The sequence below is a fragment of the Somniosus microcephalus genome, chromosome 18, assembly GCF_052327205.1.
Source record: "Somniosus microcephalus isolate GS21.2 chromosome 18, FLI_Smic_1.0, whole genome shotgun sequence".
Classification (NCBI taxonomy): Eukaryota; Metazoa; Chordata; class Chondrichthyes; order Squaliformes; family Somniosidae; genus Somniosus; species Somniosus microcephalus.
Window position 1 is genome coordinate 79208003 of NC_141004.1, and position 21579 is coordinate 79229581.

At 47.3% G+C, this 21579-nt stretch overlaps 1 protein-coding gene across 1 annotated transcript in view; it reads right to left on the reverse strand.

Annotated features, from left to right (window-relative positions):
• Nucleotides 1-11593: 11593 nt before the first annotated feature.
• Nucleotides 11594-21579, reverse strand: part of LOC147105396 (26S proteasome non-ATPase regulatory subunit 13-like) — a 62551-nt gene continuing 52565 nt past the window's right edge. Inside the window, exons 11-13 of the mRNA XM_086011702.1 lie at nucleotides 20660-20740; nucleotides 19635-19751; nucleotides 11594-11843 (exon numbers count right to left, since the gene is read on the reverse strand). Of these exons, the coding sequence (XP_085867828.1) occupies nucleotides 11748-11843; nucleotides 19635-19751; nucleotides 20660-20740 (294 nt within the window). The 3' untranslated portion in view covers nucleotides 11594-11747. The remainder of the gene's footprint in view (nucleotides 11844-19634; nucleotides 19752-20659; nucleotides 20741-21579) is intronic.

Sequence of the window (21579 nt, forward strand, 5' to 3'; positions counted from 1 at the left end):
ATCAGATGCCAGTGAATCAATCCCAGTGAATCACTCCCCAGTGAATCAGCCCCCAGTGGATCAGTTCCCAGTGGATCAATCTCCAGTGAATCCATTCCCACTGGACCAGTCCCCAGTGAATCAGTTCCCAGTGGGTCAGTTTCCAGTGAATCAGTTCCCAAAGGATCAGTTCCCAGTGAATCATTCCCCAGTGCATCAGAACCAGTGAATCAGTCCCCAGTGAAACAGTTCTGGATGAATCAGTCGCCAGTGTATCCTTCCCCAGTGAATCAGATCCCAGTGGATGAGTTCCCAGTGAATCAGTTCCCAGAGGATCAGTTCAGTGTGGATCAGTTCCCAGTGGATCTGTCCCAAGTGAACCAGTCCCCAGTAGATCAGTACCATTGGATCAGTACCCAGTGAATCAGTTCCCAGTGGCTCATTGCCCAGTGAAATAGTCCCCAGTGGATCAGTACCCAGTGAATCAGTTCCCAGTGGTCCAGTCCCCAGTGAATCATATCCCAGTGGATAAGTTCCCAGTGGATCGGTTCCCAGGGCATCAGCCCCCAGTGAAACATTCCCCAGTGGATCAGTACCAGTGGATAAGTCCCCTGTGGATCAGTTCTCAATAAATCAGTCCCCAGTGGATCAGTCCCCAGTGAATCAGTTCCAGTGGATCAGTCCCTAGTAAAATAGTCCCCGGTGGATCAGTACCAGTGGATCAGTCCACAGTGAAACAGTTCTGAATGAATCAGTCTTCAGTTAATCGGAACCCAATGAAGCAGTCATAAGTTAATGAATTGTCAGTGAATCCATCACCGGTGAATCAATCCCAGTGAATCACTCCCCAGTGAATCAGCCCCCATTGGATCAGCTCCCAGTGGATCAGTCTCCAGTGAATCTGTTCCCACTGGACCAGTCCCCAGTGAATCAATTCCCAGTGGATCAGTTTCCAGTGAATCAGTTCACAAAGGATCAGTTCCCAGTGAATCATTCCCCAGTGCATCAGAACCAGTGAATCAGTCCCCAGTGAAACAGTTCTGGATGAATCAGTCGCCAGTGTATCAGTCCCCAGTGAATCAGATCCCAGTGGATGAGTTCCCAGTGAATCAGTTCCCAGAGGATCAGTTCAGTGTGGATCAGTTCCCAGTGGATCTGTCCCAAGTGAAACAGTCCCCAGTAGATCAGTACCATTGGCTCAGTACCCAGTGAATCAGTTCCCAGTGGCTCATTGCCCAGTGAAATAGTCCCCAGTGGATCAGTACCCAGTGAATCAGTTCCCAGTGGTCCAGTCCCCAGTGAATCATATCCCAGTGGATAAGTTCCCAGTGGATCGGTTCCCAGTGGATCAGTCCCCAGTGAATCAGTTCTCAATGAATCAGTCCCCAGTGGATCAGTCCCCAGTGAATCAGATCCCAGTAGATCAGTCCCCAGTGAATCAGTTTCCAGTGGATCAGTTTCCAGTGAATCAGTTCCCAGTGGATCCATTCCCAGTGGATCAGTCCCCAGTGAAACAGTTCTGAATGAATCAATCTTCAGTTAATCAGACCCCAGTGAATCATTCATCAGTTAATGAATCATCATTGAATCAGTTCCCAGTGAATCAGACCCCAGTGAATCAATCCCAGTGAATCAGTCTGCAGTTAATCAGTCCCCAGTGAATCAGTCTGCAGTTAATCAGTCACCAGTGAATCCATCCCCAATGAATCAGACCCCAGTGAATCAATCCCAGTGGATCAATATCCAGTGAATCAGTTCCCACTGGACCAGTCCCCAGTGACTCAGTTCCCAGTGGATCAATTCATCATTAACTAAACATTCAGTTAATCAGTTTCTTGTTAATTAGTCATGGGGAATCACGATCTAGTAAATAAGTCCCCAGTAAATCAGTTCCCAGTGGATCATTCCCCAGTGAATCAGTTACGAGTGGATCTGTTACCACTGGACCAGCCCCTAGCGAATCAGTTCCCAGAGTATCATTCCCAGTATATCAGTCCCCAGTGAATCATTTCCCATGTCCAGTCCCCAGTGAATCAGTTCCCAGTGGATCAGTTCTCAGTGGATCGCTTCCCAGTGGATCCGTCACCAGTGAATCAGTTCTCAATGAATCAGTCCACAGTGGATCAGTCCCGAGTGAATCAGTTCCCAGTGGATCAGTCCCCAGTGAAACAGTTCCCAGTGGATCAGTTTCCAATGAATCAGTTCCCAGTGGATCCGTTCCCAGTGAATCAGACCCAAAGAATCAGTGTGCAGTTAATCAGTCCCCAGTGAATCAGTCTGCAGTTAATCAGTCACCAGTGAATCAGTCACCAGTGAATCAGGCCCCAGTGAATCAGACCCCAGTGAATCAATCCCAGAGAATCACTCCCCAGTGAATCAGTCCCCAGTGGATCAGTTCACAATGGCTCAGTCTTAGGTGAATCAGTTCCCACTGGACCAGTCACCAGTGAATCATTTCCCAGTGGATCAGTCCCCAGGGAATCATTTCCCAGTGGATCAGTCCCCAGTGAATCATTTCCCAGTGGATCAGTTCACAGTGGCTCAGTCTTAGGTGAATCAGTTCCCACTGGACCAGTCCCCAGTGAATCATTTCCCAGTGGATCAGTCCCCAGTGAATCATTTCCCAGTGGATCAGTCCCCAGTGAATCAGTTACCAGTGCATCAGTCCCCAGTGAATCAGATCCAATTGGATCAAATCCCAGTGAATCAGTTCCCAGTGGATCAGTCCCCAGTGAATCAGTTCTGGATGAATCAGTCGCCAGTGGATCAGTTCCCAGTGAATCAGATCCCAGTGGATCAGTTCCCAGTGGATCAGTCCCCAGTGAAACAGTCCCCAGTGGACAGGTACCAGTGGATCAGTCCCCAGTGAATCAGTTCCTACTGGATCAGTTCCCAGTGAATCTGTTCCAAGTGGATCAAATCCCAGTGAATCAGTTCCCAGTGGATCAGTTCCCAGTGAAATTTCCCCCAGTGCATCAGTACCAGTGGATCAGTTCTTGATGAATCAGTTGCCAGTGGATCAGTTCCCAGTGAATCAGGTCCCAGTGGATCAGTTCCTGGTGAATCAGTTCCCAGTGGATCAGTTCCCAGTGGATCAGTCCCCAGTGAAACAGTCCCCAGTGGATCAGTACCAGTGGATCAGTTCCCAGTGAAACAGTCCCCAGTGGATCAGTACCAGTGGATCAGTCCCCAGTGAATCAGTTCCTAGTGGATCAGTCCACAGTGAATCAGCCTTCAGTTAATCAGTTTTCAGTTAATCAGACACCAGTGATCCACTCCCCAGTGAATCAGTCAACAGTTAATGAATCGTCAGTGAATCAGTCACCAGTGAATCAGAACCAAGTGAATCAATCCCAGTGGATCAGTCTGCAGTTAATCAGTCTCCAGTTAATCAGTCTGCAGTTAATCAGTCACCAGTGAATCAGTCCCCAGTGAATCAATTCCCAGTGGCACAGTGCCGAATTAAGTAGTCCCCAGTGGATCAGTCCCCTGTGGCTCAGTTCTCAATAATTCAGTCCCCAGTGGATCAGTCCCCAGTGAATCGGTTCCCAGTGGATCAGTCCCCAGTGAATCAGTTCCCAGTGGATCAGTCCCCGGTGAATCAACCTTCAGTTAATGAATCATCAGTGAATCAGACCCAAGTGAATCAGTCTTCAATTAATCCGTTTTCAGTTAATCAGACACCTGTGATTCACTCCCCAGTGAATCAGTCAACAGTTAATGAATCGTCAGTGAATCAGTCACCAGTGAATCAGAAGCAAGTGAATCAATCCCAGTGGATCAGTTCCCAGTGGCTCAGTCTCCGGAAATCATTCCCAGTGGACCAGTCCCCAGTGAATCCGTTTCCAGTGTATCAGTTCCCAGTGAATCACTTCCCAGTGGATCAGTCCCCAGGGAATCAGTTCCCAGTGGATCAGCCCCCAGTGAATCAGTTCGCAGTGGATCAAATCCCAGTGAATCAGTTCCCAGTGAAATTCTCCCCAGTGCATCAGTACCAGTGGATCAGTCCCCAGTGAATCAGATTCCAGTGGATCAGTTTCCAGTGAATCAGTTCCCAGTGGATCAGTTCCCAGGGGATCAGTCCCCAGTGAAACATTCCCCAGTGGATCAGTACCAGTGGATAAGTCCCCTGTGGATCAGTTCTCAATAAATCAGTCCCCAGTGGATCAGTCCCTAGTGAATCAGTTCCAGTGGATCAGTCCACAGTGAAACAGTTCTGAATGAATCAGTCTTCAGTTAATCAGAACCCAATGAAGCAGTCATAAGTAAATGAATTGTCAGTGAATCCGTCACCGGTGAATCAATCCCAGTGAATCAGTTTGCAGTTAATCAGCCACCAATGAATCAGCCTGTGGTCAATCAGTCTCCAGTGAATCAGTCCCCAGTGAATCAGATGCCAGTGAATCAATCCCAGTGAATCACTCCCCAGTGAATCAGCCCCCAGTGGATCAGTTCCCAGTGGATCAATCTCCAGTGAATCAGTTCCCAAAGGATCAGTTCCCAGTGAATCATTCCCCAGTGTATCAGAACCAGTGGATCAGTCCCCAGTGAAACAGTTCTGGATGAATCAGTTGCCAGTGTATCAGTCCCCAGTGAATCAGATCCCAGTGGATGAGTTCCCAGTGAATCAGTCCCAGAGGATCAGTTCAGTGTAGATCAGTTCCCAGTAGATCTGTCCCGAGTGAAACAGTCCCCAGTAGATCAGTACCATTGGATCAGTACCCAGTGAATCAGTTCCCAGTAGCTCATTGCCCAGTGAAATAGTCCCCAGTGGATCAGTACCCAGTGAATCAGTTCCCAGTGGTCCAGTCCCCAGTGAATCAGATCCCAGTGAATAAGTTCCCAGTGGATCGGTTCCCAGTGGATCAGTCCCCAGTGAATCAGTTCTCAATGAATCAGTCCCCAGTGGATCAGTCCCCAGTGAATCAGTTTCCAGTGGATCAGTTTCCTGTGAATCAGTTCCCAGTGGATCCATTCCCAGTGGATCAGTCCCCAGTGAAACAGTTCTGAATGAATCAATCTTCAGTTAATCAGACCCCAGTGAATCAGTCATCAGTTAATGAATCATCAGTGAATCAGTCATGAGTGAATCAGTTCCCAATGAATCAGACCCCAGTGAATCAATCCCAGTGAATCAGTCTGCAGTTAATCAGTCCCCAGTGAATCAGTCTGCAGTTAATCAGTCGCCAGTGAATCCATCCCCAATGAATCAGACCCCAGTGATTCAATCCCAGTGGATCAATCTCCAGTGAATCAGTTCCCACTGGACCAGTCCCCAGTGAATCAGTTTCCAGTGGATCAATTCATCATTAACTAAACATTCAGTTAATCAGTTTCTTGTTAATTAGTCATGGGGAATCACGATCAAGTAAATATGTCCCCAGTGAATCAGTTCACAGTGGATCATTCCCCAGTGAATCAGTTACGAGTGGATCTGTTGCCACTGGACCAGCCCCTAGTGAATCAGTTCCCAGAGTATCATTCCCAGTGTATCAGTCCCCAGTGAATCATTTACCACTGGTCCAGTCCCCAGTGAATCAGTTCCCAGTGGATCAGTTCTCAGTGGATTGGTTCCCAGTGGATCCGTCACCAGTGAATCAGTTCCTCAATGAATCAGTCCACAGTGGATCAGTCCCCAGTGAATCAGTTCCCAGTGGATCCATCCCCAGTGATACAGTTCCCAGTGGATCAGTTTCCAATGAATCAGTTCCCAGTGGATCTGTTCCCAGTGAATCAGTCACCAGTGAATCAGTCACCAGTGAATCAGGCCCCAGTGAATCAGGCCCCAGTGAATCAATCCCAGTGAATCACTCCCCAGTGAATCAGTCCCCAGTGGATCAGTTCACAGTGGCTCACTTAGGTGAATCAGTTCCCACTGGACCAGTCACCAGTGAATCATTTCCCAGTGGATCAGTCCCCAGTGAATCATTTCCCAGTGGATCAGTCCCCAGTGAATCATTTCCCAGTGGATCAGTCCCCAGTAAATCAGTTACCAGTGCATCAGTCCCCAGTGAATCAGTTCCAAGTGGATCAAATCCCAGTGAATCAGTTTCCTTTGGATCAGTCCCCAGTGAATCAGTTCCAAGTGGATCAAATCCCAGTGAATCAGTTCCCAGTGGATCAGTCCCCAGTGAATCAGTTCTGGATGAATCAGTCACCAGTGGATCAGTTCCCAGTGAATCAGATCCCAGTGGATCAGTTCCCAGTGGATCAGTCCCCAGTGAAACAGTCCCCAGTGGATCAGTACCAGTGGATCAGTCCCCAGTGAATCAGTTCCTAGTGGATCAGTCCCCAGTGAATCAGCCTGCAGTTAATCAGTTTTCAGTTAATCAGACACCAGTGATTCACTCCCCAGTGAATCAGTCAACAGTTAATGAATCGTCAGTGAATCAGTCACCAGTGAATCAGAACCAAGTGAATCAATCCCAGTGAATCAGTCTACAGTTAATCAGTCCCTAGTTAATCAGTCTGCAGTGAATCAGTACCAAGTGAATCAATCCCAGTGAATCAGTCTACAGTTAATCAGTCCCTAGTTAATCAGTCTGCAGTTAATCAGTCACCAGTGAATCAGTTCTCAATGAGTCAGTCCCCAGTGAATCAGTTCCCAGTGGATCAGTTCCCAGTGGATCAGTCTCCAGTGAAACAGTTTTGAATGTATCTGTCTTCAGTGAATCAGCCTCCAGTTAATCAGTCTTCTGTTAATGAATCGTCAGTGAAGCAGTCACCAGTGAATCAGTCCCCAGTGAAACAAGCACAGTGAATCAGTCCCCAGTGAATCAGACCCCAGTGAATCAATCCCAGTGAATCAGTTCCCAGTGGATCATTCCCCAGTGAATCAGTTACCAATGGATCTGTTTCCACTTGACCAGCCCCCAGTGAATCAATCCCAGTGAATCAGTTCCCAGTGTATCAGTCCCCAGTGAATCAGTTCCCAGTGGGTCAGTTCCCAGTGGGTCAGGCCTAGTGGATCATGCCTAGTGGATCAGTTCCCAGTGAATCAGTTCCCAGTGGATCAGTACCCAGTGAATCAGTTCCCAGTGGATCAATCCCCAATGAATCAGTTCCCATTGGCTCGTTGCCCAGTGAAATAGTCCCCAGTGGATCAGTCCCCTGTGGATCAGTTCTCAATAAATCAGTCCCCAGTGGATCAGTCCCCAGTGAATCAGTTCCCAGTGGATCAGTCCCCAGTGAATCAGTTCCCAGTGGATCAGTCCCCAGTGAATCAGCCTTCAGTTAATGAATCATCAGTGAATTAGACCCCAGTGAATCAGTCTCCAGTGAATCACTTCCAAGTGAATAAGTCACCAGTAAATCAGACCCCAATGAATCAGTCCCCATTGAATCAGTCTTCAGTTAGTTCCCAGTGAATCAGTGCCCAGTGAATCAGTCCCCAGTGGATCAGTTCACAGTGGCTCAGTCTTAGGTGAATCAGTTCCCACTGGACCAGTCACCAGTGAATCATTTCCCAGTGGATCAGTCCCCAGTGAATCATTTCCCAGTGGATCATTCCCCAGTGAATCATTCCCCAGTGAATCATTCCCCAGTGATTCAGTCCCCAGTGATTCAGTCCCCAGTGGATCAGTCACCAGTGAATCAGGACCCAGTGAATCATTCTCCAGTGATTCAGACTCCAGTGAATCATTCTCCAATGACTCAGACCCCAGTGAATCATTCTCCAGTGAATCCGTTTTCAGTTAATCAGACCCCAGTGAATCTGTAATCAGGGACAAAATTAAGTCACTTGGACAAGTGTGGATTAATTAAGGAAAGCCAGCAGAGATTTGTTAAAGGCAAATCGTGTTTAACTAAGTTGATTGAATTTTTTGATGAGGTAACAGAGAGGTTTGATGAGGGTAATGCGGTTGACGTAATGTACATGGATTTCCAAAAGGCGTTCGACAAAGTGCCACATAATAGGCTCGCCAGCAAAGTTGAAGCCCATGGAATAAAAGGGACAGTGGCAGCATGGATACGGAATTGGCTAAGTGACATGCACCACAGAATAGTGGCGAACGGCTGTTTTTTGGACTGGAGGAACATATAAAGTATAGTGTACAGTGAGGAGAACGATAGACTCCAGGCAGACAGACAGGCTGGTGAAATGGACGGACACGTGGCAGATGAAACTTAACGCAGAAAAGTGCAAAGTGATACATTTTGGTAGAATGAGAGGACATATAAACTAAAGGGTACAATCCTAAAGGGGGTGCACGAAGAGAGAGACCTGGGGGTATATGTGCACAAATCGTTGAAGACGGCAGGGCAGGTTGAGAAAGCAGTTAAACAGGCTTACAAGATCCTAGGCTTCATAAATAGAGGTATAGCGTACAAAAGTGTGGAAATTATGATGAACCTGTATAAAACACTGGTTCGGCCCCAACTGGAGTACTGTGTCCAATTCAAGGCGCCACACTTTAGGAAGGATGTGAAGGCCTAAGAGAGGTGCAGAAAAGATTTACAAGAATGATTCTAGGAATGAGGGACTTCACTTACATTGATAGACTGGAGAAGCTGGGGTTGTTCTCTTTGGAGCAGAGAAGATTGAGATTTGATAGAGGTGTCCAAAACCATGATGGGTCTGAACAGAGTAGAGAAACTGTTCCCATTGGCAGAAGGGTTGAGAACCCAGCTCTGTGACTCCATTCCCAGTGAATCAGTCCTCAGCGATTTTTCCCAAATGAATGAGTTCCCGGTGAATCAGTCTCCATTGGATCATTCCCCAGGGAATCAGCCCCCAGTGGTTCAGTCCCCAGGAAATCAGCCCCCAGTGGTTCAGTCCCCAGGGAATCAGCCCCCAGTGGTTCAGTCCCCAGGGAATCAGCCCCCAGTGGTTCAGTCCCCAGGGAATCAGCCCCCAGTGGTTCAGTCCCCAGGAAATCAGCCCCCAGTGGTTCAGTCCCCAGGGAATCAGCCCCCAGTGGTTCAGTCCCCAGGGAATCAGCCTCCAGTGGTTCAGTCCCCAGGGAATCAGCCCCCAGTGGTTCAGTCCCCAGGGAATCAGCCCCCAGTGGTTCAGTCCCCAGGGAATCAGCCCCCAGTGGTTCAGCCCCCAGGGAATCAGCCCCCAGGGAATCAGCCCCCAGTGGTTCAGTCCCCAGGGAATCAGCCCCCAGTGGTTCAGTCCCCAGGGAATCAGCCCCCAGTGGTTCAGTCCCCAGGGAATCAGCCCCCAGTGGTTCAGTCCCCAGGGAATCAGCCCCCAGTGGTTCAGTCCCCAGGGAATCAGCCCCCAGTGGTTCAGTCCCCAGGGAATCAGCCCCCAGTGGTTCAGTCCCCAGGGAATCAGCCCCCAGTGGTTCAGTCCCCAGGGAATCAGCCCCCAGTGGTTCAGTCCTCAGGGAATCAGTCCCCAGTCGTTCAGTCCCCAGTGGTTCAGTCCCCAGGGGGTCGGTTCCCATTGGCTCAGTATTCAGTTCCCAGTGATTCAGGTTAGTTAATGAGTTCCCAGTGAATCAGTTCCAAGTTAATCAGTCATCAGTTAATTAGTTCCCCGTGAATCGGTTCCCAGTTAATCAATTCTCAGTTAATTACACAGATCAGTTGCGATTAATTCAGTATTCAGTGAATCAGGCTCCAAAAAAAGTTCCCAGCGGCTCCTAAACCAGTAGATATGTTCCCAGTGAATCAGGCCTCTTTTAATTAGTTCCCAGTGAATTAGTCTACTGTGAATCAGTCTTTAATTACTCAACTCTCAGTGACTCCATTCCCAGTGAAACAGTCCCCAGTGGTCAGTTTTAGGGGCAGAAATCTGCTGAGGATTCAAACATGGAGTTCCAGGAACGATGAACACAGATTTGGGAGGCGACAGCATGTTTAAGGACTTGAGAGGAAAGGGATTTTGGAGATGGGGCAGTACTATGCAAGGACGGAGGGGCCATTTAAGTTGCACAGGGCTCAGCCGTTCCCACGCACCCAGCTCACCGGCTTTCAAATAGGACAAATCGCGCATGTGCAGTTTTTTGAATAGGCCGCGCAGCCAAAAAAAATTAAGGGCAACATTGGTAAAAGGTTTTTTTTTCCCCCCAGGAGAGGGTGATGATGAGGCAGATTTGAAAGAGAGGGTGACAGTATCGGAGGAGAACCGTTAACAATATCAGCTAACATGGGCGCCAGGAAGAACCAGCACAGGAGACCATTCGGCCCATTGTGTCTGTTCTGGCTCTTTGCCTATAGCCTTGCAAATTTATCCCTTCAAGTATTTATCCAATTCTCTTTTGGAAGTTATGAGGCAGTGCATTCCAGATCACAACCCGTTGCATAATTGTTTTCCCTCATCACCTGTGGTTCTTTTACCAATTACCTGCTTACTGATCCTTCTGCCACGGGAAAGTTGCTCCTTATTTACTCTGAGCAAAACCCTTTGTGATTTTGAACTCTATTAAATGCCCCCTTAACCATCTCAGCTCAAAGGAGAAAACTAGTTTTTCTAGTCTCTCCACAGAACTGAAGTCTTTCCTCCCTCGTACCAGTCTCGTAAATCTCTTCTGCACCCTCTCCAAGGCCTCGACACCCTTGCTAAAGTGTGATGTCCACAATACTCCAGCTGGGGCCTAACCAGTGTTTTAAAGGTTTAGCACAACTTGCTTGCTTTTGTACTCTATGCCTCTATTTATAAAGCCATGGTTCATATGTCTTTTTAACAGCCTTCTGAACTTGTCCTGCCACCCGTTTTCCATGCGGACTGGGTGTTGTTTCTACTTCAAGCACTGCCAATCTTAAGTACCTTCTCTATCTATTTTTATCCTATCCAACTTCTCTACTACTTCCGCCTTTGCTGTGACAATGGCAGCTTCTTCTTTAGTGAAGACAGATGCAAAGTACTTATTTAGTACCTCAGCCATGCCCTCTGCCTCCACAAGAACAGCTAATTTTGGGTCCTAATATGCCCTACCCTTCCTTTAACTAGCCTTTCACTATTTGTATGTCTATAAAAGACTTTTGGGTTCATTTTTTAGGTTACCTGCTAATCAAGTCTCATAAAAACAGAAAATGCTGTTTGTTTCTTTTTCAGATTTCCAGCATGCACAGTATTTTGCTTTAGTATTAATCTATTCTCATATACTCTCTTGGCCCTCATTTTCTTTTTCAGTTCTCTGCTGTACCTTTTGTATTCAGCTTGGTTCTCTGAATTATGATAAGCCTCTTTTTTCTGTTTCATTTTAAAATCTCTATCTTTAGTCATACCAGGAGCTCTAGCTTTGGATGTCCTTCCTTTCCCCTTGTGGGAATGTGTCTACTCTGTACCCGAACTATCTCCCATTGCTCATTTACTGTTTTTTCTGCCAATCTTTGTTGCCAATCCACCTGGGCCAGATCCCTTTTCAACTCACTGAAATTAGCCCTCCTCCAGTTGACTATTTTCACATTTGATTTTTCCTTGTCCTTTTCCGTAACTACTCTGAACCTAATGATCGTGATGCTCCCCCAGTGAAACAGGCTCCACTTACCCCACTTCATTCCCCAGAACCAGATCCAGGACTGCTTCCTTCCTCGCTGGGCTGGAAACATACTAATTAAGAAAGTTCTCCTGTACACATTGTGTAAAAGCACTCAGACATTTATAACATTGACAACTCTATGTAAGGACACTAAATTAACAAACTCATGTCCTGTGTACACATAAAATTGTACATGTTTATTTAAATTTCACAAGGAAATAACAGGATTTAACTAGTTGCTTCTGCAGCAAACACAAAACATTAGAACAGTTCTTTATTTTTGCGTGAACGAACATTGAAATGTAAATCACAAGTGAGTGCGATGGAGTTTCAGCCAAGAACCTCATGTGCATGGTCTTCAACTAGGATGGAGATGTTCTTCACATCAGCACACCAGGCTTCCAGCCGCTCCTTCATGGCAGATACCTAAGGGTTAAAAACAGTCACATATTTGCATACTGGATATAATCCAAAATCACCACCAGAACAACACTGCCTCACGTGGACATCACTTAGGAAGATATTTTGGGATGGGAGGGTGGGGGTTTGAACACCCTGAAGACCCCCACACCTGCCTAAGGCCATGGTTTAATAAGATGCACTGTAATGTCCTGATTGTATATTTTAGACAGTGGCTGGCTACTGTATATAGAACACGTAGTGAATATAATGGAGGGGTGTGCCCACAAATTTCTGGTTTTCTCATATACAAATGAAACTTTATTTTATTAAATAATACAAGTTTAGATTAGCTTGTGCAACAATTAAACCACTTCCCACCTCCTCTACATCCTGGAGTATCAAAATAGTGAAAAATGTAATTATATAGAGTTTCCACTAGATGAATGCAGCTGGTTTGGGGTTCACTGAATGAATGCATGGAATTACAAAGAATGTACAACACAGAAACAGGCCATTCGGCCCAACTGGTCCATGCCGGTGTTTATGCTCCACACGAGCCTCCTCTGACCCTACTTCACCTCACCCTATCAGCATATCCCTCTAGTCCTTTTTCTCTCGTGTGTTTATCTAGCTTCTCCTTAACTGCATCTGTGCTGTTCGCCTCAACTACTCCTTGTGGTAGCGAGTTCCACATTCTAACCACTCTCTGGGTAAAGGGGTTGCTCTTGAATTCCTTATTGGATTTATTAGCAACTATCTTACATTTATGACCTGTAGTTTTAGACTCCTGCACAAGTTAAAACAGCCTCATCTGCATGCACAGCCTTCTGAGTAAGAGCTGAGGATGCTACCACTGACACATAAAAATAAACAATACACAAGTGATGGAGGGCAGTGCACAAGTTGTTCAAATGTAGTAGCATCAGGAGTTGTGGTATCACAATACATAACTAACTTGCATAGAAAACTGATTTTGCTCCAATTAAAATGTGCATTTATTCAAAGAAACCTGCACTTTATTTACTCTTAAATATTTCATCAAATTTCTCCTCTTTAACCGATTTCTCTGAAAGCAGTGACTCATAGAATCATAGAAATTTACAGCACTGGAGGTCATTCGGCCCATCTTGTCCGTGCCGGCCGACAAAGAGTTATCCAGCCTAATCCCACTTTCCAGCACTTGGTCCGTATCCTTGTAGGTTACGGCACTTCAAGTGCACATCCAAGTGCTTTTTAAATGTGGTGAGGGTTTCTGCCTCTACCACCCTTTCAGGCAGTGAGTTCCAGACCCCCACCACCCTCTGGGTGAAAAAAATTTCTCCTCAAATCCCCTCTAATCCTTCTACCAATTACTTTAAATCTATGCTCCCTGGTTATCGATCCCTCTGCTAAGGGAAATAGGTCCTTCCTACCCACTCTATCTAGGCCCCTCATAATTTTATGCACCTCAATTAGGTCTCCCCTCAGCCGCCTCAGTTCCAAAGAAAACAATCCCAGCCTATCCAGTCTTTCCTCCTAGCTAAAATTCTCCAGCCCAGGCAACATTCTCATAAATCTCCTCTGCACCCCCTCTAGTGCAATCTCATCCTTCCTGTAATGTGGTGACCAGAACTGCACGCAGTATTCCATCTACAGCATAACCAGTGTTTTATACAGTTCAAGCATAACCTCCCTGCTCTTGCGTTCTATGCCACAGCCCTTGACCGTGTCCGTTCTATCTCCCGTACTTCTGCTCTCACCCCTGCCCCTCCCTCCCGAAACTACGATACAGTTCCCCTTGTCCTCACCTTTCACCCCACCAGCCTCCACATTCAACGGATCATCCTCCGCCATTTCCGCCACCTCCAGCGTGATCCCACCATCAAACACATCTTCCCCTCCCCTCCCCTTTCAGCATTCTGTAGGGACCGCTCCCTCCGCGACACCCTTGTCCACTCCGCTATCACCCCCAGCACCCCTTCCCCTGGCACCTTCCTGTGCAAGTGCAGTAGATGCAACACATGCCCTTATACCTCCCCCCTTCCCACTGTCCAAGGCCCCAAACACCCCTTCCAGGTGAAAGAGTGATTTACTTGTACTTCTCGCAATCTAGTATACTGTATTCGCTGCTCACGATGCGGTCTCCTCTACATTGGGGAGACCAAACGCAGATTGGGTGACTGCTTTGCGGAACGCCTCCGTTCAGTCCGTAAGGGTGACCCCGAGCTTCCGGTCGCCTGTCACTTTAATTCACCGCTCCATTCCCACTCGGACCTCACCGTCCGCGGCCTCTTCCGATTAGGCACTTTACAGCCTTCCGGACTCAACATAGAGTTCAACAATTTCAGATCATAACCTCGGATATATATTTATATTTTTATTTTTTATCCAGTGTCTTTTTTTCTTCCCTCCCACACGGCAGCTGTCCTTCATTCTGCCAGCACAATTCACACGTCATCTCGAGCCATCCTTTGTTTCTTAACCTGTCCCATTACCATCTCCTCTCGCCTTGAATATCTCTTAATGTCTCTCAATCTCTCCGGCCTCCTATGCTATCACAGACCTTCCCTTTTGTTCTTTCATCCCCTCCCCCCTCTCCCAGCCCCTACACTTGCTTAAAAATCTGTTCCATTTCCTGCTTTTTTCCAGTTCTGACGAAGGGTCATCGACCTGAAACGTTAACTCTGTTTCTCTCTCCACAGATACTGCCTGACTGACCTGCTGAGTTTCTCCAGCATTTTCTGTTTTTATTTCAGATTTCCAGCATCTGCAGTATTTTCTTTTTGTGCCACAGCTAATAAAGGCAAGTATTCCGTATGCCTCCTTAACCACCTTATCTACTTGTCCTACCTTCAGGGATCTGTGGACATGCACTCCAAGGTCCCTCTGATCCTCTGCACCTCAGTGTCCTACCATTTATTGTGTATTCCCGTGCCTCCCCAAATGCATTACCTCACACTTCTGCGGATTGAATTCAATTTGCCACTGTTCTGCCCACCTGACCCATCCATTGCTATCTTCCTGCAGTCTACAGCTTTTTTCTTCATCAACACACTGTCAATTTTTGTATCATCTGCAAACTTCTTAATCATACTTCCTACATACAAATACAAATCATTGATATATACCACAAAAAGCAAAGGACCCAGTACTGAGCCCTGCAGAACCCCACTGGAAACAGCTTTCCAGTTACAAAAACACCCTTCGACCGTTACACTTTGTTTCCTGCCTCTGAGCCAATTTTGGATCCAACTTGCCATTTTGCCTTGGATCCCATGGGCTTTTACTTTCTTGACCAGTCTGCCATGTGGGACCTTATCAAAAGCTTTCACTGGATGAATGCTGCTGGTTTGGGATTTCACAAAGAATGCTGCTGGTTTGGGATTTCACTGGAAGAATGTTGCTGGTTTGGGATTTCACTGGATGAATGCTGCTGGTTTGGGATTTCACTGGATGAATGCTGCTGGTTTGGGATTTCACTGGAAGAATGCTGCCGGTTTGGGATTTCACTGGAAGAATGTTGCTGATTTGGGATTTCACTGGAAGAATGCTGCCGGTTTGGGATTTCACTGGAAGAATGTTGCTGATTTGGGATTTCACTGGATGAATGCTGCTGGTTTGGGATTTCACTGGAAGAATGCTGCTGGTTTGGGATTTCACTGGAAGAATGTTGCTGGTTTGGGATTTCACTGGATGAATGCTGCTGGTTTGGGATTTCGCTGGAAGAATGCTGCCGGTTTGGGATTTCACTGGAAGAATGCTGCTGGTTTGGGATTTCACTGGATGAATGCTGCTGGTTTGGGATTTCACGAAGAATGCTGCTGGTTTGGGATTTCACGAAGAATGTTGCTGGTTTGGGATTTCACTGGATGAATGCTGCTGGTTTGGGATTTCACTGGAAGAATGCTGCTGGTTTGGGATTTCACTGGAAGAATGTTGCTGGTTTGGGATTTCACTGGATGAATGCTGCTGGTTTGGGATTTCACTGGAAGAATGCTGCTGGTTTGGGATTTCACTGGAAGAATGCTGCTGGTTTGGGATTTCACTGGAAGAATGCTGCTGGTTTGGGATTTCACTGGAAGAATGCTGCTGGTTTGGGATTTCACTGGATGAATGCTACTGGTTTGGGATTTCACTGGAAGAATGCTGCTGGTTTGGGATTTCACTGGATGAATGCTGCTGGTTTGGGATTTCACTGGATGAATGCTGCTGGTTTGGGATTTCACTGGAAGAATGTTGCTGGTTTGGGATTTCACTGGATGAATGCTGCTGGTTTGGGATTTCACTGGATGAATGCTGCTGGTTTGGGATTTCACTGGAAGAATGCTGCTGGTTTGGGATTTCACTGGAAGAATGCTGCTGGTTTGGGATTTCACTGGATGAATGCTGCTGGTTTGGGATTTCACTGGAAGAATGCTGCTGGTTTGGGATTTCACGGGATGAATTCTGCTGGTTTGGGATTTCACGAAGAATGCTGCTGGTTTGGGATTTCACTGGAAGAATGTTGCTGGTTTGGGATTTCACGGGATGAATTCTGCTGGTTTGGGATTTCACTAAGAATGCTGCTGGTTTGGGATTTCACTGGAAGAATGCTGCTGGTTTGGGATTTCACTGGATGAATGCTGCTGGTTTGGGATTTCACGAAGAATGCTGCTGGTTTGGGATTTCACTGGAAGAATGTTGCTGGTTTGGGATTTCACGAAGAATGCTGCTGGTTTGGGATTTCACTGGATGAATGCTGCTGGTTTGGGATTTCACTGGAAGAATGTTGCTGGTTTGGGATTTCACTGGATGAATGCTGCTGGTTTGGGATTTCACTGGAAGAATGCTGCTGGTTTGGGATTTCACTGGATGAATGCTGCTGGTTTGGGATTTCACTGGATGAATGCTGCTGGTTTGGGATTTCACTGGAAGAATGCTGCTAGTTTGGGATTTCACGGGATGAATTCTGCTGGTTTCTGGCAGGGTGGCTGTCAGAATAAAGTCTGACTGTGCCAGAAATATCCATGGTGAGAAAGATGCTTAGAATTCCTTATCAAAAACTGAACAGTAATTCTCTTTTTCTAAGCTCCAGCTGTTCTGAAACACTAATACAATTGACTGGATTAAAATTATTATACACAAAATGAAACATCAGTTTACAAGTTGAAATGTTGTAACAACCAAACAGTGAGGCATCAGTGCACTAATTACTGGATTTACTTCTAGAAAATATGGGATTATGTCGTGGAAATCATAGGCAGTGATGTGTATTTATTAAGAAAGAACCTGCACTCATGAAGCAAGTTTCACATCCTCAGGATGTCCCAAAATGCTTCACAAACAATGGATTACTTTGCTGCACTCCCTCAGTGTTGCACAGAGATGTCAGGCTGGATTATGTGCTGAAGTCTGTTGAGTGGGGCCTGAACCCATGACTTTCTGACTCAGAGTGAGAGAGCTACCACTGAGCCAGGGCTGATCTTATAATCTGTGGATTCTCCTTTATGCTGCTGCATGTGTTGGACCCTCAGGTAGCAGATTCTGCCAGCTCACAATCTCAGCTCTACATAAAATAGCAATCTCCACCTGAAGTTAGAAAGTTCCAAGTTTCCACTCTAGGTAGGGCTCCTGAACTTAAACAAGTGCTCTTGACTTCATTCCACAACAGAAGACAATTATTTAAGCCAGGGGCCTCAACATTTTTGCTTCCAAGGCCCCCCTCCTGTGTTAAAAAATTCCACGGACCTCCTGTAATACAACATAAGTACTTTTTCTGCATAAAAATTCTCTCCATGCTGCTCCCACTCGCTCACTGTTACTGCTGCTGCTGCTATCCCGGCACTGCAGAAAATACTGGTCCCCACTCCCGCCCACCCCACACCCTCTTTCCCTCCACATGCGCCGCAATCACCGGACCCCCAGTCTCCCTCATTCCCCCTCAACCCCCAACTCCCTCACTGACTGTTCCCGGCACATCAGCCAGTCCCGGTTCTCTGCTTGATTATCAGTCAAACAGCCTTTATCCCCCCCACATCTCCAATATTTTTAATAATTAATAAACACAATGAAAATGAAAACCAGAATTTTTTTTAAGACCCGTAAGATTTTTCTCCCAAATTGCTCGCAGTAGTGTCCAGATTAATATTTTATTCCTGGCGACTCCAGGAGAATCCTGGGAGGTTGAAATCCGAGCTGGAGGCCAACATTGGGTGTGAACAATCCGGTCTGCCTGTGATGCCCTCCTTGGTAGAGCAAGACTGCTAACACTCAAGGTAGAGGCTCACAGGTGAAGAATGAATGAGGTTAGGCACCAAAGGCCCTTGTAACTGTACTACAGTGTGAGTCAACACTTTGAAGACAGCAGGAGAGGAGTTGGGGGGGAAATTATAGAGAGTGCAGAATATTTAAATGAGTTTGTAAACTGTTTCAGTTTTGCTGGTAATAATTGCCAATCCTAATAGATTCCTAATGTTCACATATTCTTCCTCCACGAAGACAGCGACTCACTGTTCGACTCCAGCAGCTCCTTTCCTCCCGGGAGCTGCCGCCCATTTCCTTGTCCCTTCTTCATTTGATTGACAATCAAATAACAAAAATAGGACAAAAAATTCAAATCTGAAACGGAACTGACGTACATGCATACCTGGCAAGAGGAGAGCGGAGGACGGAGCGCTCGAGCCGGGGGATCTGAACTCAGGTATCAGCGTCTCTCTCCCTTCCCAGCGAGCGGGGGCCTGGGCTCAGCGGCCGCTGTCCTCACACAGATGTTCGGGGGGGGGGGGGGACCGAGGTCACAGATGTTATGGGGGGGGGGGGGGGGGACCGAGGTCACAGATGTTCTAGGGGGGGGGGGGGGGGCCGAGGTCACAGATGTTATTTTGGGGGGGGGGGGGGGCCGAGGTCACAGATGTTATTGGGGGGGGGGGGGGAACCGAGGTCACAGATGTTCCGGGGGGTGGGGGGGGGAACCGAGGTCACAAATGTTATTTTGGGGGGGGGGGGGGGGGGGGGACACCAAGGTCACAGATGTTATGGGGGGGGGGGGGGACCGAGGTCACAGATGTTATGGGGGGGGGAACCGAGGTCACAGATGTTCAGGGGGGGGGGGGGGGGGACCCGAGGTCACAGATGTTATGGGGGGGGGGGGGACCGAGGTCACAGATGTTCGGGGTGGGGGAGGGGGACCGAGGTCAGAGTCGGGGCCGGAGTCGCCAGTTTGCTCAGCTCGATCCCATCTTTACGTAATGGTGTATTTTTCTTCTTTTTTAAAAAACAAATCTTGTACCCCTAGGCGGTCCCCTTGAAATCTTCTCCTGGACTCCCAGTTGAGAAACCCTGATTTAAGCCATTTATCTTTGAGGAACAGAACACAGCATGAAGGTGTATCCCAGACGAGAGGCACAAACCAGTGAACAACAAATCCTTTCTGTCCAGTACCAAAAGGTAACTCCTCTCCTCAAATCGCTTCGAGTTAACTTATTTATAACTACGGCAGGAGAGGAACATAGGAACAGGAGTGGGCCATTCAGCCCCTCAAGCCCGTACTGTTAATAAGATCATGGCAGATCTGTATCTCAACTCCACATACTCGACTTTGCTCAATATCCCTCGACACCCTTACCTACCAAAAATCTATCCATCTCAATGTTGAAAATTTCAATTGACCAATGCCATCCAGAGCTTTTTTTTTTGGGGGGGGGGGGGGGGGGGCGGGAAAAGAGTTCCAGATTTTCACTACCTTTTGTGTGGAAAAAAATGTTTTCTGATTTCACATCTTCAACTTAAAAAAGCAACAAGCTTGGAGTATGTCTGTGTATATTGCGACACCGGGAGTTGCTATCTGACGTGTTTTACCTGTTGCAGGTCCATGACTCGCGGCTGAACCCAGGTCATGTGCACCTTATGGTCCACCTCGTCGATGCTCCCTTTCACCAGGCCCGCAGACAGTGCTTTCATCACTAGCATTTCAACCTGATGGAACACAACAGCGATTAAAACCGTACAGGAACCGCCTCACGTCAGCCAGCTTAATAAATCCCACCTTCACAGGCCACTTGCCAAGGCCGACCTTCCCAATGCAGGCGCCGGGCACAGAGCCTCACATACTAGGATCGTGACTCGGGAGGGGGTGGGCAGGTCGCTGGCAAACCTGCCGCCCTGAGCTCCCCGTTAAACTGAACGAAAGAGCACGCCGAGCTCCCGATCTGGGCTCGCAGCAGACGAGGCTCGATGTCAGGGGTGATGCAGTCAGATATCAGCCCCGTTAACCTCACAGCGGCTTTGGCCGCATGTCGGACGGAGCTTCTTGTAAACATGTCAGCGATGCAAATCGCCAAAACAAAGGCCCACGTCTCAGGATCCCCGTGTTGAGTTTGGTTCCATCACTCAGATCAGTTCTCACCTGGATTCCGATTCAGAAATCAGCTGATATAACACAGAAGCACAAGGAACAAGCTACCCCGCAAATAGTCAGGACAGAGCTCAGCAAACCTTTATGAACTGTTATTCAGTAGAACACATCCCATCAACCTCTACTACAGTCCCCCTCATCCTTTGAGTGTAGTTTACCCACTGCATATGAAAGAGCCAGCCAAACAGGGAGTAGGGCACTGCCCCAAAGGGCTGGTACCTTTGCGCGAGCCATGTGGGGGTCACTGACAACGAGATCTCATCCTGCAAACTTACAGCAGCTCTCGGAGATGGCAGCAGAAAGATTTGATCGAACTAGGTCATTTACACGCCAACGTAAAGCTATAAATTTCAAACACAAGAGAAAATGGAAGAGTTGGAGCCCTCTGCCACAGGGACAGGAGCCCTCCGCGACCTCTACCACAGAACAAACACTGAGCGTCTACTTAATGATCCAGCCTCAGACTCACCGCATCGACAGGTACTTTGGCCTGGTGGGATATTTCCTGGAATGTCATCTGCCGATGATTGGCTGGTCTTGTAAACACCATCTCAGAAATACAAAGAACTTCAATAAAAACAGCAGAATGAAATCCAAACACAGAAACTAGCTGATTAGAGTCAATGTGGGGGTAATGTGAACTTTGGTGGGGGGGGGGTGGTATGGCCCCGCACCCCCCCTACTTCCCCGTTATACACTCATCCAATTTTCCTTTCTACTGAATTCAACGGAATGAAAAAATTGGGTGTGATGTATCGGGGGGGGGGGGGGGGGGAAAGAGAGAAAGATATCTGCAACCGCCACTTTCCCAGCACCTCCACCCAAAGTGCGAAATACCCCAGAGTTCAATAATGATGGTGCGATTTGGAGAAGAGTCTAGACACAAACCACAGGATGTGTGAACTCTTTGTAACTGGTTACAGGTCCGATCAGTATGGTGGGCAGTTGGTTACTGCCGAGATTCCAAGGCCTTCATTGTCCTCGGGACTATTTCTATAGAACTGTGATAATCCCAGTTGTAATGACACTACACACGGCAGTGTAGAAACCCGTGGGATTTGTTAGAGAGATGCCAATCAGCATCAAATTGATCAACATGGTAAGTCAAATTTACAATTTACCGAGGATAATATTCCTGGTTCTCAACAAGTCCTCAGGCAAAGTACCAGACTGGAAGATTGGCAAATAATATTTCAACCTTCCTCTGTGACGTACTTTCTGCCACCAGTTACTAAAGCAAGTGTACAATAAGAACATAAGAAATTCGAGCAGGAGTAGGCCACAGGGTCCATCAAGCCTGCTCCACCATTCGTTAAGATTGTGGCTGAACTTCTAACTCAATTCCACTTTCCCACCCGATCCCCATATCCCTCGATTCCCTTAGTCCCC